Source organism: Bison bison, unplaced genomic scaffold (genome assembly GCF_000754665.1).
Source record: "Bison bison bison isolate TAMUID 2011002044 unplaced genomic scaffold, Bison_UMD1.0 scf7180017864238, whole genome shotgun sequence".
Classification (NCBI taxonomy): domain Eukaryota; kingdom Metazoa; phylum Chordata; class Mammalia; order Artiodactyla; family Bovidae; genus Bison; species Bison bison.
In genome coordinates, this window is record NW_011494810.1 from 2,552,905 (window position 1) to 2,570,749 (window position 17,845).

Genomic DNA, 17,845 nt, shown 5'->3' on the forward strand with positions numbered 1-17,845 from the left:
AGGTAATTACAGAGCCCCAGTTTGAGTTCTCTGAGCCATACAGCAAATTCCCATTGGCTGTCTACTTATATATGTTAGTGTATATGCTTCCACGCTACTCTCTCCTTGAATAACTTCTAAGAATGAAATTTTTCAAGGAAGTGAGTTCAGCATAGAGTAAAATTTTTTTTTTTTAAGTGAGATACAAATTGTGCTGAAACTGCTAGAAATTGGTTCAGTTACAAGTAACTTAATTATGATTGGAAGTCACTGGTGGTTGGTAATATCGCAGGGCTGAGAGAATTCTGCACTTGCCATCATCAGATTTTCAATCTGGAATATAATTCTCTTATCTTCCTGTTTAGTGGAATCTAAATATTGCAATTTGAGGTCCACTCTTTTAGGTGCTGTGTGCATGTGCTAAGTCACTTCAGTTGTGTCCCATCTCTTTGCAACTCTATGGTCTGTAGCCCGCCAGGCTCCTCTATCCATGGGATTCTCCAGGCAAGAATACTGGAGTGGGTTGCCACGCCCTCCTCCAGGGGATCTTCCTGATCCAACCCATGGCTCCTGGATTGCAGGCAGGAGCCTGAGCCACTGGGGAGGCCCTTTAAACACTATTAATAAACCCAAATTGTATGTCATGTTTTAAAGTTGAACTTATATTTTCATTTCATATCCCACACAGAATTTTATCCTAATGCAGTGTATGTAATGCTTGAAAATCTTATTGATTAGCCTGTCATGTTCTTCTGTGACTAAGTGTAATAATTTAAGCTTTTTAACTTTGTTGGGACCTTGAAATTAAGTTTTAATATTTTCTTTGGGATTATTATAGTTACTACTGGTACACAATTGATCAAAAGAAATGCCTTACACATTACACAATTTTTGAGTAATTATTACACCAAGTAAACATTTTTTGAAGTGCTTACTTGAGCATTTCAAAATGAGCTGTCATCTCCCCATCCCCATTTGAATGAATGTCATTGTCAGAATGAGAAGCTTAAGCATGACTTCTGTTTTTTGTTCACATGAATGCTGAAAATTTGTGTTCGCTTAGGCATCACCGACTCGATGGATGTGAGTTTGAGTGAACTCCGGGAGTTGGTGATGGACAGGGAGGCCTGGCATGCTGCAATTCATGGGGTCGCAAAGAGTTGGACACGACTGAGGAACTGAACTGAACTGAAGTAGTAGATGGAGATGCAAGGAGTTTTGTTATAGCAGGGGTCATTCAATATTTTGAACTCCTTTGATTTATAAACCCCAAATGTAGTGATCTTTCATCAGAAATTTTAATGGAAAAAAATGTTAATGAGGTATCAACTGACTGTTAGATTAGCTCTGCCTTTCACTTTGTTGCACGCCAAGACATAGAAACCACCTAGCTGTAAAATGGTTCATGACTGCCAAGTGATTGCTTCTGATTTAGTTGGCCTGGGGGAGGGCCAGGGCATTAAGATTTCTCAGCTCCCTACATGGCTCAGCTGGGATGGAGGGCCATGACCATGTCATGTTCTGTTCCCAAAAGCAGCTTTACACTAGTTCCAGCCCATACCTCATCTGCTTAAAATCCTCCTTTGTACTGTCTTTATCACAGTATTCTCTCTGATGATCTGCAGTTTTACGTGTAGTATGGGGAGACTTTCCAAGGCTTGGATAGTCTTGATGGTATCAGTTTCTAGGTCTTCAAATTCTGTGTGTGTGTACTCTTTCCTAAAACTGACCTTCCTGCAGGCATGCTGGGGACAGGCGGGGAGGTTTTCCTCTCCCATCCTCCGGGGCACAGTTGCCCTTCTCCGAGGCACACCTCCTACTAGCTTGGGGTGCTTTGTTCCCAGGGACAGGAAACACCTGGGCACCAAAGAGACCATTTGAAATATTGGCTTCTGGGCTGACTTTTGTGTATGTAAGTTACGTTTTTAATTTTTTTTTCAAATATATAAGTCCTTTTCTAGTTATCTTTATTTTTTAAGTTGTTATTATCGATATCTAGTTTAATCTCTTCATGGTCAAGAAACGGATTCTGTGATTTCAGTCCTTGGACATCTGTTGAGACTTGCAGGTGGTCCTTCAAGTGATCAGGATCTGGGGGACACATTCATGTGTGCTTGCGAAAGATGTGGATTCTCTGCTGGTTGAGTGAAGTGTGCCATTTAGATCTTTAGGTCTGTTTGCTGATTGGGCTCAAATTTCTCTATCTTTCTGACATTTTGCTTGTTTTTATCAGTTATTGGAAGAGGTGTATTAAAATGTCTGTGTGTATTTGCCTTCATCTTTATAGTCTGTCAGTTTCTACTTCATATATTTTGAGACCAACGTTTTCCTGGTAAATGGAGTCCTTTGTCACGGAGAAGAGTCCTCTTCTAAACTTTGTCATTGGCACAGCTGCACAAGCTTGCTTTTGCTTAGCATTTGCATGTACTGTCTTTTTTGGTCCTTTGCTTTCCCCTACCTCTTCTGGAGTTGTCTCTTGTAAACAGCATATGACCAGGCTTTTGGGTGGTTATCCTTTTATTTTTATGGTGATAAAATACAGTAACATAACAATTTGCCATTTAACCTTTCTTAAAAAGAAGTTTATTTATTGGTCTTTGCCTAGACTTAGCTGCAACATGCGGGATCTTCTGTCTTTAGTTGCAGCATGTGGATCTTTAATTGTGGCATGCGAATCTTAGTTGAGGCAGATGCTGTCTAGTTGCCTGACCAGGGATTGAACCCAAGCCCTTGCATTGGGAGCCTGGAGCCTTAGCCACTGGACTACCAGGGGAGTCCCCTATTTAACCTTTTATTGTCTTTTATTTTTAAACAGTTTAGTTTTTCAAACCATTCTCTTCTGCACGGTACTTAATGGCATTGAGACAGTTTGTAAAAGTGTAAATGGTCACCACACAGGAGGTAAGAGTATACAATGGGAAAAAGACAATCTCTTTAGCAAGTGGTGTTGGAAAAGTTGGACAGCCTCATGTAAATCAGTGAAGTTAGAACACATGCTCACACCACACACAAAAATAAACTCAAGATGGTTTAAAGACTTAAATATAAGACATGACACCGTAAAACTCCTAGAAGAGAACATCGATAAAACATTCTCTAACATAAATCGTACCAGTGTTTTCTTAGGTCAGTCTCCCAAGGCAATAGAAGTAAAAAGCAAAAATAAACAAATGGGTCCTAGTCCAACTTAGACACTTTTGCAAAGGAAGCCATAAACAAAATGAAAAGACACCTATGGATTGGGAGAAAGTGAAAGTCGCTCAGTCATGTCCAACTCTTTGCAACCCCTTGGACTGTGATCCATGGAATTCTGCAGGCCAGAATACTGGAGTGGGTAGCCTTTCCCTTCTCTAGGGGATCTTCCCAACCCAGGTCTCCTGCATTGCAGGAGGATTCTTTACCATCTGAGCCACCAGGGAAGCCCAGGAATACTGGAGAGGTAGCCTGTTCCTTCTCCAGCAGATCTTCCTGACCCAGGAATTGAACTGGAGTCTCCTGCATTGCAGGCGGATTCTTTACCGAGTGAGCTACCAGGGAAGCCCGGATTGAGAGAAAATATTTGCAAATGATGAGACCAACAAGGGCTTAATTTCCAAAATATACAAATAGCTCATACAATTCAATACTAATTTTAAAAAAATTTAAAAATGGGCAGAAGACCTAAATAGACATTTCTCCAAAGAAGATATACAGATGGCCAATGCCGGCGTGTATACTCAGTTGCTAAGTCAGATTCTTTGTGATCCCATGAACTGTAGCCCCCAGGCTCCTCTGTCTATGGGATTTTCCAGGCAAAAATACTGGAGTGGGTTGCCATTTCTTTCTCCAGGGGATCTTCCCAGTGCAGATCCACATCTCTTGCGTTGGCAGGTGAATTCTTTACCACTGAGCCACTTGGGAAGCTAGTTATTCAGTTCAGTTGCTCAGTCGTGTCCAATTCTTTGCGACCCCATGAATCGCAGCACGCCAGGCCACCTTGTCCATCACCAACTCCTGGAGTTCACTCAGACTCACGTCCATCGACTCAGTGATGCCATCCAGCCATCTCATCCTCTGTCATCCCCTTCTCCTCCTGCCCCCAATCCCTCCTAGCATCAGAGTGTTTTCCAATGAGTCAGCTGTTCGCATGAGGTGGCCAAAGTACTGGAGTTTCAGCTTTAGCATCATTCCTTCCAAAGAAATCCCAGGGCTGATCTCCTTCAGAATGGACTGGTTGGATCTCCTTGCAGTCCAAGGGACTCTCAAGAGTCTTCTCCAACACCACAGTTCAAAAGCATCAATTCCTTGGCGCTCAGCTTTCTTCACAGTCCACTCTCACATCCATACATGACCACAGGAAAAACCATAGCCTTGACTAGACGAACCTTTGTTGGCAAAGTAATGTCTCTGCTTTTGAATATGCTATCTAGGTTGGTCATAACTTTCCTTCCAAGGAGTAAGCGTCTTTTAATTTCATGGCTGCAGTCACCATCTGCAGTGATTTTGGAGGCCAGAAAAATAAAGTCTGACACTGTTTCCACTGTTTCCCCAACTATTTCCCATGAAGTGGTGGGACCGGATTCCATGATCCTCGTTTTCTGAATGTTGAGCTTTAAGCCAACTTTTTCACTCTCCACTTTCACTTTCATCAAGAGGCTTTTGAGTTCCTCTTCACTTTCTGCCATAAGGGTGGTGTCATCTGCATATCTGATGGCCATCATTAAAAAATCTACCAACTATAAGGTCTGGAAAGGGTGTGGAAAAAAAGGAGCCCTCTTACACTGTTTATGGGAGTGTTAATTGGTACAGCCAGCATGGAGAGCCCTCAGAAAACTAAAAATAGAGTTGTCATATGATCCAGCAATCCCATTCTTGGACATATATTTAGAACTCTTAATTTGAAAAGATACATGCATCCCTATGTTCGTTAAAGCTCTATTTACAATAGCCAAGACATGGAAACAACCTAAATGTCTGTCAACAGATGAATGGACCAAGATGTGTGTGTGTAAACACATATGCACACAAACGGAATAGTACTCAACCACGAAAAAGAATAATGCCACTTGCAGCAACATGGATGGACCTAGGGGGCGCTAGTGGTAAAGAACCTACCTGCTGTTGCAGTAAACAAGAGATGCCAGTTTGATCCCTGGGTCAGGAAGATTCCCCTGGAGGACGGCATGGCAACCTACTCCAGTACTCTTGTCTACAGAATTCCATGGACGGAGACGCCATAGGGTTGCACAGAGTCAAACACGACTGAGTGACTTAGCATGCATGCACGGATGGACCTAGAGATTACCATGCTAAGTGAAGTTAGAGAAAGACAAGTATCTTATGATATCACTTATGTGGAATCTAAAATAAGACACAAATGAACATATATACAAAACAGACTCACAGACGTGGAGAACAGACTTGTGGTTGCCAAGCTGTCAGGGGGTTGGGGAGGGAAGGATTGGAAGTTTGGGATTAGTGGACACAAACTATTAATATAGGGTGAATAAACAAAATCCTACTGTATAGCACAGGGAGCTGTATTCAGTATCCTGTGGTAATCTGTAATGGAAAATACGAAAATATGCAAAAGACTATGTATGTATAACTGAGTCACTTTCCTCAATTTCTACAATTTCTGTGTAGCAGAAATTAACACAATATTGTGAATCAGTCTGCAGTAAAATTTTTAAAAGTGTAACGTCTACCAACAAAAAATTAGTTTGAATTACTGTAAATATGTATCTGTATGAAAAAAAATTTTTTTTAATTTCTCAAATGTTCTTATTGTGGTAAAATATACATGACGAAATTGACTGTTTTAACCATTTTTAAGTGTACAGTTTAGTGGCATTAAGTACTTTCATTTTGTTGTGCAGCCATCACCACCATCCATCTCCAGATCATCGGAAGCTGAAACTACTCCTTAAACACTAACTCCCTGTTTTCTGCCTCTCTACAGCCCTTGATAGCCACTATTCTACTTTCTGTTTTTGAATTTGACTCTACTAGGTACCTCACATAAATGGAATCATAGAATATTTGTCTGTATCTGACTTATTTCACTTAGCATAACATAGGCAAAGTTCATCCATGCTGTAGCATGTATTAGTATTTCATTCTTTTATGGCTAAATAATATTCCTGTGTGTGTTCACCACATTTTGTTTATCCATTCATCTGTTGGTGGACACTGGGTAGTTTCCACCTTTTGGCTGTTGTGCTGCTGTGTACATGGGTGGATGTAGGTGGCTACTGAAGTGCCTGCCTTCACTTGTTTTGGTAAATACCTAGGAAGTGGAATTGCTAGGTTATATGGTAACTCTTTGTTAAACTTTTTGAGGACCACCAAACTGTTTTCCACAGCAACCACACCGTTTTACAGTCCCACCAGCAATGCACCAGGGTTCCAGTTTCTCCACATTTTTATAATACTGTATTTTCCATTTTTTTATAATAGTCATCCAAACGGGTGTGAAGTGGTATGTGGTTTTGATTTACATTTCTCTAATGATTAATGATGGTGAGCATCTTTTCATATGCTTTTTATATACAAATTATTATCTTCTATGAAAAACATGTCTATCTAAATCCTTTGTCCAGTTTTGGGTTGTTTTTTGTTGTTGAGTTTTAGGAGTTCTTTATGTATTCTGGACATTATCAGTATATGATTTGGAAATATTTTCTCTCATTCTGTGGATTGTCTTTTCATTCTCTTGATGTTCTTTGACATGTAAAAGATTTTAATTTCATTGAAGCCCAGTTTATCTAATTGTTTTGTTGTCTGTGCTGTGGTGGCATATCCAGGAAATTATTGCTAAATCTAGTGTTTCCCCTGTTTTCTTCTAAGAGTTTATACTTTTAGCTCTTTAGTTTAAGTCTTTGATCTGTTATTTTTAAAATTAAACTATTTTTTTGAGATAATTGTAGATTCACATGTAGTTGTAAGAAAAAATAAAGAGATTAAGAAGTACAGAGTTCCAGTTGTAAAATTAAATAAGTCATGGGGATGTAATGTGTAGCATAGGGAATGTGGTCAATAATATTGCGATAATAATAGTATTACCATAACTTTCTGTGGTGACGGATATTACCAGACTTGTGGTGATCAATTTGTAATGTATGTAACTGTCAAATCCCTATGTGGTACACCTGAAACTGATGTTGTATGTCAACTATATTTCATTTAGAAAAAAAGAAAGAAAAGAATACAGGGAGATCCTGGGTATGCTGGCAGGGTACATTTAGTCTGTCTACATTTTGTGAAGTCACTGATGCATTTGGATTTAATCTACCATCTTACTATTGACGTTCTGTTTGTCCTGGCTATCCTCTGTTCACTTTTCTCTCTGGTCTTGGCTTCTTTTGAGTTGGTTAATTTTTATTCCACTTTTATTCTTCTGTTAGCTTGAAAGTTCTGTGCTTATTTGCCAAGATTTTGGTGATTACTCTGGAGTTTAAAACACAGATCATGTTTTACCAAAGAGTACTGATAAGATGTACTTTTAACTCCTTCCAGGACGATGATAGGCTTTTAGGACGATTTAACTTCTTTCACCTTGCTGTTATTAATCTTTCTGTTTTAAATCACACAAAACAGTATTGTTTTATACAGCCAAGTGTTCGTTTGTATTTTTAGTCTCATACTTAGTTTAGTCATTGGTCTTCATTCCTTCTTGAATCTCTGACTTCATGTCCGGATCTGGATCACATTTCTCCCTGAAGAATGAAAGACAGTCTTAGTGTTTTTGTCTGAAAATGTCTTAATTTCGCCTTCTTTTTTTTTTAAAGGGGATTACATAGATTAAACTGTTTATTGTAGGCTGGCAGTGGTGGTAATTCTGCCGGCCCTTCAGTCTTCTGAGGCCTGACCTCCTGTGATGGCAGAAGTGGTGGCGTTGGTTCAGGCACCACCAGCTACTGTTCTCTCGAAGGAACCACAGCAACAGATCCCCGCAGCTTGCCTCTTCATCTTGGTTTTGTCACAGGAGCAAGTGTGCTTGTTGTGCTGGCTGATTTCCATTCTCTTCACCATTTTCCTGAGGGAAATAGCAGATCCCATATTTACTGGCTCTTCTTAGTGTGTTTAGCTCTGTTGCCGAAAATTAGGTCCGAGGCCAAAGAGCACCTTCATTCTTGAAGGATACACGTGCTGAGTATAGACTCCTATGTTGATTGTTATTTTCCTTCAACTCCAAATATATCAGTCTATTGTCTTCTTACTCCTAGTGTTTCTGTTGAAAATTCTAGTATCAGGCAAATTATAGCTCCTTTGAAGTTAATCTTTTTTTTCCTTCTGGTTACTTTTAAGGGTCCCTGGGATGGTGATGGCGGTGGTGGTTCTCTCTCCCTCCTTGCCTTTCTCTGTGTTTTATTCCTATCTTGTCTCTTCATGTGCCTGGTATTTTTGGTTGTGTCCCAGATATTGTGTTTGTACAATATTTTGTTAAAAGTATGAGGCCTGAGTGAGTCTGTTTAGTCTAATTTCAGGGATTGTGAGAACTCACAGCTGAGCTGTAGTCCCTGAGAGCCCTTTCTCATTCGTTCTTTTCAGTTGTGAGTTTTGTCACCTCAACGCAAAGCAAGACTGATTCACCAGTCCTTCCACCCCCTCAGCAGGTCTTGGACTCAGATTCCTTGCACATCTGTCACGGAGACCTGCTTTTTATCACCTCACCGTTGCCCCCCTCCAGAACCTGCAGGGTCTCCCAGAGCCAGTGAACTGTCAGAAACTGGGAGGGCTGACTTCACACTGTGTCAGACTGCCGAGCAGGTGCCTGCTAACCCTGTGTTCTCAAGGGCCGCGTCTTCTCACCTGAGCCTCTGGAGCCCAGGCCCAGAACACTGCCTGGTGAATCAGTGATGCACAAGCCACGATGGGACATAGGGTTTTTATTTTTTATTCTTTACCTGACTTTTTTATGATTACAGAAGTAATATGTTCAGTATAGAAGATTGAAAATGTAGAAAGTAAACATTCCCCTCCCAGAGTTAGCTTTCATTAATGTTGCTCATATTTCCTTCATTTCCTTCTTTCTCTGCACATAGACTAATATATTTTTTTTTAAATGAGCACATAGCGCTGATACTGTTTTCAGCTTATCTTTCCTCTTAGTATCTTTGACATCTTGATCTTGACTTGTGAGAGCTTATGGATCTCCCTCATTTTGTTAAAAAGCTGCAACAGCCAAATTGCCCCCAAGAAGATGGGAGCATCCACTGTTCTCTGGATTTAGGCCATGTTTCTCTTCATTCTTGTCTGCATTGCTGCTCATGATCTCTTTAAGCCTTGCCAATCTGATAAGTCAGCAATATCTTGTTTTAGTTTGCCTTTCAGCTAGGCCTTTGTTTAATTACTTGCTCACACACCCATCTGCAGACTTTCCCTGAGCAGATTCTTGTTAGAGTGTCAATACCATAGTTTTCATGAGCAGCTTCCTGGTAGGCAAGGCCAGGCTGGTGTCCTTGCTGTGGGCCCAGCCTTGTGCCTTCCTTCCCTCACATCACAGTAGTCCAGAGGCCCCAGAGCTGCCCTTCCAGCCCCCAGGCCTGATATCACCATCACCACCCTCAGGCTGGGCTGAGACTGCAAGAGGCAGGTGGTGTGCTGGCTGAGAGTCTAGGGCTTCAAGTCTGCCAGACCTGGGTGTGGGTCAGTTTGAGGGTTGGTTTGAAGGGAACACAGTGGGGATGGAAATCCAGAAAGGAGTTGGTGCAGCTTGTGTTACAGGCCTGAAGGCCATGGCAGCTGTAGGCAACAGCAGAACTTTCCGAGTCAGACAGTCCTGGGCGTGTGTCAGGACATCCACTTACCTACTGTGGACAAGTTATTTCATCTCTGAATGTGTTTTCTTTTTATAAAATACATGACTCAAATAGGGATAGTAATCCTTCCACAAGATCCCAGGGGACAGGAACAGTGGGGATGGAGAAGAAACAGGGCTAACAGGTTTGGCTGGTATCAAGGAAAGTAAGTCAAGGTGTGAGAATCAGCACAGGAGAAGACTGGGGCCAGGGCGGGTGGAGTCTGGACCTCAGCAGCCTTGGGACAGTCTGTGGCCTCCTGCTCCCTCCCTACTGGGGCCCTGCTGCTTAGCCTTGTTCTGAGTGTCCCGACTCACTCTAGGTCACTTCCATTGAGTAGGCAAGCCTGGGGAGCTCTGACAGCCCTCTCTGCTCTCCCTCTAGCCTTGCTTCCTCAAAGACTGGGAGATGCACGTTCACTTCAAAGTTCATGGCGCAGGAAAGAAAAATCTCCATGGAGATGGCATTGCCTTGTGGTACACCCGGGACCGCCTGGTGCCAGGTAGGGTGGTGCTGGCACAGGTGGGCTGCTGTGGCCAGGAATCCTTCACTCTGCACTCCCTGTTAGGGCACTGCTGCTCCTCTTTGAGGAAACATGGGGCCTGGGGAGTGGCTGGAGGGAGCGTCCCTGTAGAAGAGGACCCTGTGGTCAACTCTGCCCAGTGTGGCCTGGTCTTCACCGGCTAAGTGGGTTTTACTGTCCTATCATCTTAAGAAGGAAAAAACAAGGGAGACTGTGACAGAGACCATCTGTGGCCCACAAAGCCTCAAATCTTTGCTCTCTGGCCTTGGACAGAAAGTTCGTGACCCCTGGGTTCAGGGGTAGTCCTTACTGCATGACCATCTGGTTTTTACAGATTAGGTATCCCCTTGCCCCCGACACCTCAGAGCACATGGACAGGTGCTGTTCTTTCACAGTTCAGGCTTCAAACTTGAGTCCTCTCTGCCACATGCCTGAGACTACCCTTCCAACACCCCCCACCCCACTTAGAGATCCCTTCTTTCTCCTGGGAGCATGACTGTGCACTAACATCTTTTGACCCCATCCATGCTGGCATTACTCTGTCTTTCAGGTACCCCTTGGGCAATTCCCAATTTCTCCCGTCATAGGAGCATCTCCTTCTAATTCTAGGGCCTGTGTTTGGAAGCAAAGACAACTTCCATGGCTTAGCCATCTTTCTGGACACGTACCCCAACGATGAGACCACAGAGGTAGGCCCTTGCTCTCCTGCAGAGCAGGACAGGACTTCTCCCTGGGCCCTGCGTGAGAGCAGCCTTCAGGGGTCAGGGTGGTGGGTGCCCCGTGGCCTTCCACTGGCTGGTCTGCCCTCGGAGTGACCGGTGTCTTGTCTCAGCGCGTGTTCCCGTACATCTCCGTGATGGTGAACAATGGCTCCCTGTCCTACGACCACAGCAAGGACGGCCGCTGGACTGAGCTGGCGGGCTGCACGGCTGACTTCCGCAACCGCGATCACGACACCTTCCTGGCAGTGCGCTACTCCCGGGGTCGCCTGACGGTGAGCAGGCAGGAGGGGCAGCTCTGCAGGGCTTGGGAAGGCGGGCAGGCCAGCCCTGGGCCACCCTTGACCTGCCGGCTGGCCGCAGGTGATGACTGACCTGGAGGACAAGAATGAGTGGAAGAACTGCATTGACATCACGGGAGTGCGCCTACCCACCGGCTACTATTTTGGAGCCTCTGCCGGTACCGGCGACCTGTCCGGTGAGTGTGCGGGCAGTGCAAGGCATCCAGTCTCAGTCTGGCCTTCCCTGCCGTCGGGAGCTTGGGACACGGCAGATCCCTTTCCTCCTCAACTTGCCTCTATTTGGTTCCACCCGTGCCTGGATTTCTTCCCACTCTTCCCACGTGTGTGTGCGGTCCTTCAGCTATCTTCCCTCTCTGTCATCTGTGAGCTGGGGGGGTTTGAATCTGGTGAACCCAGCAGTGGACCCCCACGTTTCCCTCGCCAGACCTGAGTCACCAGCAACGTGCCCAGCAGGCCTCTCAGCCTTCACACACCCACGGCCAGAGGCAAACGAGCCTCTGCTCTAGTGGTTACTTGGGTCAGAATGCCTTGGTGTTCTTCCGGCCTCTGCTTTTTCTCTCACATGCCGCCTCCCATTTGTTGGCATGTCCTGCTGGCTATGTCTTCTTTTCACCCTGCAGCAGACCACTCTTCTTCCTTTACTGCAGGCAGGTCTGGGCCACCGTCCTCTCTTGCTTGGACAATTGCAGGAGCCTCCCGAGGGTGCCCTCCTCCCAGCACCACAGCCGAGCTCCTCCTTCGCCTCACTCAGGGCTGAGGCTGCTGTCCTCCCTGTTGCCTGCCGCCACATTCCCTCTGCCGCATCCTCTCTGCTCTCTGGTGACTCGGGCCTTTGTGCCTGTGTCTCTCCAGGTCTTGCTCAGATATTTCTTCCCTAGTGAGGCCATCCTTGATTCCCTCATTTAAAGTCACACACACACACACACCCCAGTCCCCTGCACACTTCCTGTCGCCTTTTCTAGCTTTATTTTTCTTTATAGCATTTAACCATCCTGGTATCCACTGTGTCATTTATTTTATTGTCGTGTCTCCCTCACTGAATTGTGAGCTGCATGGAGTCAGGGCTCTGTCTTGTTTGGCCCATGGTGAGTGCTGGAATCTTTGGGGTGCTACCTGCCCGTGCAGGCCTCTTGGGACCACCAGGCCTGGGTGGCACTTGTTGGTGGCCCTTGGCGCTGGCCCTTAGTCCCTTCTCAGGGCCAGCTCTTGTTGACCAGAGCTGAGAAGCAATGTCCAGAAGACCAGACAGAGGCTTGTTTGTTGTCAGGATAGATGTTTCCAGGGCCTGTGAGCCAGCCACTGTCCAGGAGCGTCCCTGTCACCATGGAAGCATCTGGGTCCATTTGGTTCTCGGAGTGTCTATTGTTTAAAGGTTTCTAATATGGAAATTCCAATTGTGTACCCACAAGAGGGAAGATGGTGTGATAAGCCCCTTACTGCTGTTAACCAGCTTCAATAATTACCAGCTCACAGCCTGTCTTGTTTCATTTGTGGGCCCAGTACAACCCTGCCCTGGGTCACCTGGAATTCCATCTGACTGTTTCAGCAGGCATCATGAGAAGGCTCTGGAAGCAGAGCTATGTCTGTGACAGGGTATTCTCTAAGTCTGTTTGAAGAGGCCCTGGGAAGGGCGATGGAGGGGCCATGCCTGCGGTAGTGTGACCCTTAGGCAGAGGGGTGTGCATGCCCGCCTCCCGCAGGTGTCTCGTGGCTGTGTTCTTAGTTAGGTAGCTGTCTCTTTCCCCTTTTGTACAGCTGAGACCATTGGGCATTTGGGAGTTGAAGGGAGGTGGATGTCAAGTTCAGGCACCCAGGAAGTGACAGAGCTCAGATGGGCCCTGCTGTCTGACTCCAGGGCCCCTGCTTGGCCCTGGGCTTCCAGGGCCACTCATACCAGCTGTCCAGTGCGCTGGCCTCTGCCTGGCCTGGCTGCAGGGTCCTTGCTCTTTACACTTTCAGGTTCTAGTCAGTTAGCTGAGCTGAGAGCTGGTGGCAGGCTGACTGGGACCCTCGTCTCATTTCTGAGCCTCAACCTCTCCATCTCCAAATGGGGTTGTCAGTTACTGTCAGCGTCAGGCAGGGGTTCTCTCCTGCCCATACTTAGTGGACCCCGGCCCTCCTCAAGTCTCCCCAGGTACAATCGATGACTGTCACAGCTGAGCGTCTTGTGGCTGCCCGCCCCCGGGAGGGTCAGGCTTCTCAACCAGCCATGCAGCAGTGTGTGGGTCTTTATCCGGTTCGGTTTTCAAGGACATGCTACCTCCAGGCAGTGTACCTTTGGCCCTGTCTGTACTTTCTCATTTACATGCCTCAGTAACCGCAAGATGGAGATTACCACCCCCATTTGCAAATGAGACTGAGCCTCAAAGAGGGTAGCAGAGCCAGGATTAGAACCAGCGATGTTGATTGTAAAACCTGTGCTTTTTCCTCTCTGCTCTGCTTCCTCCCAGGTTTCTTATTGCTGAGTTCTGGAGTATTCCAGCCCCTGAATACTGCTTGCTAGAGGCTGCTAGGTTCTCCCCAGGGGACCTGGCCACTCTGTGTGGTGTGGGGTGGGAGAGGGTTGAGCTCGTGTGCCAAAGCGGCTCCATGCCCCTTAGAAGCTAACTCTTGTCCTGCAGACAATCATGACATCATCTCCATGAAGCTGTTCCAACTGATGGTGGAGCACACACCGGACGAGGAGAGCATCGACTGGACCAAGATCGAGCCCAGCGTCAACTTCCTCAAGTCGCCCAAAGGTATGCACGAACAGCCCCTTCCGGTGGGGCCTGGGCTGGCTTAGGCAGCTGCTTGGGGTCCATCTGCCGTTCCCTGGACCAACTCAGCCCTTGAATCAGCAGCTAGTGCTCATGAACAGGTGTGTGAGCCCCTGGCCTCTGCATCGTCCTGCACTCAGTGCTGGGATCACGGCTGGTGAAGCCAGAGGGGCTGTTTGCTGGTGCAGGCGTGCTGGTACCTCAGTGCGTGGCCTCAGTGAACAGCCTGCAGTAGATCCTTACAACTGCTGGGGGAGCTGATCCTTAGGCTTCCTCAGCTAAAAAGAGGTAAAAAGGCGGGATGCAAACTTGAGTTTTGGCAGACCTCCAAGTCTGAGCCCTTTGCAGGGTAGTAGTCAGCCACTACTCCATCCTCACAGAGAGAGGGTTTTCAGGATGGATGGGGAGTGAGGCCCCTGTGTGTGTGTGTGTGTGTGTGTGTTGCGAACTGTACTTCAGGAGCCCCAAAGTCGTGCGTGTGGGCCCAGCGGGAGATAGAGTACCACTGGAACCCAACATTTTATGTGACATTTCACTTTTTAAAGATTCAAGTTGCTTTTAAATGTTTTGGGGGCCAAACAAACCCTGCCATAGACCACTGATCTGCGGCCTTTCGTTGAAGGCTTCCTGCTGCCAAGGCTTTTGGACACATCTGCTCCAGCCCACCCAGCAGCCCATGTGGCTGGCCTGGCAGGGGTTAATTCCCGGTCAGACAAGTGGGCCCACTGGGCTAGAAGGTCAAAGCGAAAGGACGGAGGTTGGGGGTCAGGGCCCTGGGAGCCCCCCCAGGAGGCATGGAATGCATCCACGTGTGAGGGAGGGCAGACTGTGGCCAGGGCCATGTTTCTTCAGCTGGGGACCTCAGACCACTGCACCGGGCTGGGGGTGGTCTTGGGAAAACAGGTCCTGGGCCCACCTAGGCAGACTCGGGCTGTCAGGGAGATCCCAGGCGTGCAGTTCACCAGCTTCTTGCAGCAGAAGGCACCTCAGCCTGAATCCCGGGGAGCCTTGTTCCCAGTGAGATTGTCGCTCTGTGCATGCCCCTGCCCCGTGCTGGAGCCTTGCGAGCAGGCCACAGCTGCTGCCTCGAGGGTGGGATGGGGGCCTTATCACGCTGTCTCCTGGGAGCCCGTTCGGCCTCTCATTTACCCCTCTCTCCTCCTTTAGACAATGTGGACGATCCAACGGGGAACTTTCGCAGCGGACCCCTGACGGGGTGGCGGGTGTTTCTGCTGCTGCTGTGCGCGCTCCTGGGCATCATCGTGTGCGCCGTGGTGGGGGCCGTGGTGTTTCAGAAGCGGCAGGAACGGAACAAGCGTTTCTACTGAGCAGCCAGCCCGTGGCTTGGGGAAGGGTCCTGGCGCTAATGTGAACTTTTTTTTTTACTAGGATTGTAAAAGGAAAATAAGATGACCTTATTTCTTAACCGTTTCAAAGAAATAATTAAAGTATTTTCATATATTTTGCTTCTTGCCCAATGGGGAGTAAGGCTGCAGGGCTGGGGAATAAGAGTTTTCCATGCCCACAGCCGGGGGCAGAGGCCCTGGCCCTGTGCCGGCCTCTCAGGAGCAGGGGGTCTGTGCCTGGTGCTGGGCTGAGAGCCTGGCAGGTGGCTGTGAACACTGGAGGCCCCCCAGGCCACACTGGGGTGGGCGCCTGAGGACACAAGCAGTGATCTTGTTCTGTGCTGTGTGGTGTGTGTGGCAAAAGAGGAGGCCAACTGGGGAGCCTGGGTCTTCCTGTTCACGCTCCGAGCTTCTTCCCAAGGCCGACCCTCGGGTGAGGCTGGAGGAGCAGTTTGGTGGGGCCCAGAGTATGATGGTTTGCTAAATAAAGTGAAATAACCAACCTCAGTTGTGTGGCTGCCCTAAGAGGTCTGCTTTTCTCTTCTTTGACTGACTTCCAGGTGCTTTCCAGCTTCGAGCCTCGTCGCCTCAGGCGTGGGATGGCCCCAGGAGGCAGGTGCTGGGGTCTCCATTTCCTAGTTGGGGAATCACAGTTCTTAGAGGTCAAGTAAAACTTGCCTGGTGGCACACAACCACTGGCAACGTGGGGTGAGGCCTGCACTGTCTCCACGCACCCGGGGCCTCTGTGAAAGGACCCACTGAGGGGAGGATGTGGTTCCCACACGGAGGGTGTGGTTCCCACCCAAGGGATTGTGGGTCAGCGGTGGTGTTCCCGTTGGTGTCATGGCTGGTCAAAGGTGGTTCAGGACGTGAGGAAAGCTCACAGTAAGTGCCACGTGTGGCAGCCTCTGCGGCTCACTCCCAGTGCAGCTGGCTGCTGCATTCAGTCTCCCCTGACCCCCGCCCGCCATGGGACGGGCCCCCATCCAGCCCAGCACCTTCCCACTCCCAGATAAACATTTCAGCCACCACTGACTTCTTATCATGTTCCTTCTCCACAGAGAGAGTCATGGGACATCCGATAAATTGAGTGTTTCTTCACAATCTCCTTTATTCTTCTTTCCTCCAAGAACTTGGTTAGGTCTTTCAGACACAGAATAGCCTTTGTTCTTCGGCCCATAGGTTTGCCTCTAATGGTCCTAACTGGACGATCCTCCTACAGAAGGCTCTAGTGGTGATAACAGCCACTTTCAGTAGCCATATTTGGTAGAATAAAACCCAGCACCAAACTGTTCTGTCACAGAGAGCTCTGTAGCAGCCTGCAAAGCCTCCATGAGTGCCTTGGTCCCAGACTTGCAATAGCACCAGGGTTATCGATCAGCACATCCTTGGTCATCCCTATTTTGGTGTCCACCGCCCTGAGGGTTCGATTTTACTCGTCTGGAATGAGGTTAATGTGCAGCTCTTTCCCACATTTTAGTTTACTGGTGTCTGTCAATCTTTCATATCATAATTTTGTCCAGAGCATCTGATGATTTAGAACAAAGCTCCCTCAGAGATGACTGTTTGAGTGGTAGTTATTGCTGCTCAGTAACATCAACTGGGTAATTGCTTCCTGAAAGGCAGACATCTCAACCTCCTCCTCTGTCAGTTGGTCTGGGGTCTGGGTTTCCTCAAACATCTTGGCTAAAGAACCACACGGGTTTTGTTTTTTTTTTTTAGCATCAATGCAGCACCAGGACACAGAAGCAATAGAACCTCCATCTTAAAGCAAGCGCAAACGCTCGCTTCCAGTTGTGGGCAGGCTTTTTGTAATTGACATTATCAGACTTTCATTGTAGAATAGGTAATGTAAAAGTAGATGAGGTGAAGAGTGAGAACTTATTTTCTCAGTCTTTCAGGCTCACTCCCAGAGCTCTTAGTTGGTCTACTCTTAACCATCTCCTGTCCCTCTCGATGTTTCCTGTGTGTATGGCTTAGGTGTCGAGAGATTGTTCACACACTTGACTTTGAGAGGTCTGAGCTGTGGTTCCATCATATGGGTTTTGGGAGCTTGTTCATGAAGCCATAAGAGTAAATATGCTGTTCCTCATTGAAATGTTTTATTAAGCACTTACCTCAAAATGGTTTCTTTACTCGAAAAGTAGCTAACGTGGAATGCGCACTTTGTGCCCAAGGATTTGGTTCTAAGCGGTTGACAGGGGTTAACTCACTTCACTCCATGCCCTTGTGGATGCAGGAGATCTGTAGGGAGAGCTCGTTGAGGCTCCGCCTCATTGAGCATTTCCCTCTTGGAGAGGAACTCCATGTCCACACTGACATGCACAGCCGAGGCCTGGAGCCTGGACCCCCCTCCATGACCGCAGCAGCCATGTCATCTGCAGCCCACTCGCCATACTCTGTGTTCCCTGAATTCCTGACGTAGACAAGTTGGC

The 17,845-nt window shown here is 47.2% G+C and overlaps 1 protein-coding gene across 1 annotated transcript in view; it reads left to right on the plus strand.

Moving 5' to 3' along the window:
- LMAN2 (lectin, mannose-binding 2) overlaps window positions 1-15,917 on the plus strand; it is a 20,884-nt gene extending 4,967 nt beyond the window's left edge. The window contains exons 3-8 of the mRNA XM_010846559.1: window positions 10,146-10,263; window positions 10,894-10,973; window positions 11,117-11,278; window positions 11,367-11,481; window positions 13,927-14,046; window positions 15,232-15,917. Coding sequence (XP_010844861.1) covers window positions 10,146-10,263; window positions 10,894-10,973; window positions 11,117-11,278; window positions 11,367-11,481; window positions 13,927-14,046; window positions 15,232-15,392 — 756 coding nt within the window. The 3' untranslated portion in view covers window positions 15,393-15,917. The remainder of the gene's footprint in view (window positions 1-10,145; window positions 10,264-10,893; window positions 10,974-11,116; window positions 11,279-11,366; window positions 11,482-13,926; window positions 14,047-15,231) is intronic.
- The last annotated feature ends 1,928 nt before the right edge of the window (window positions 15,918-17,845 follow it).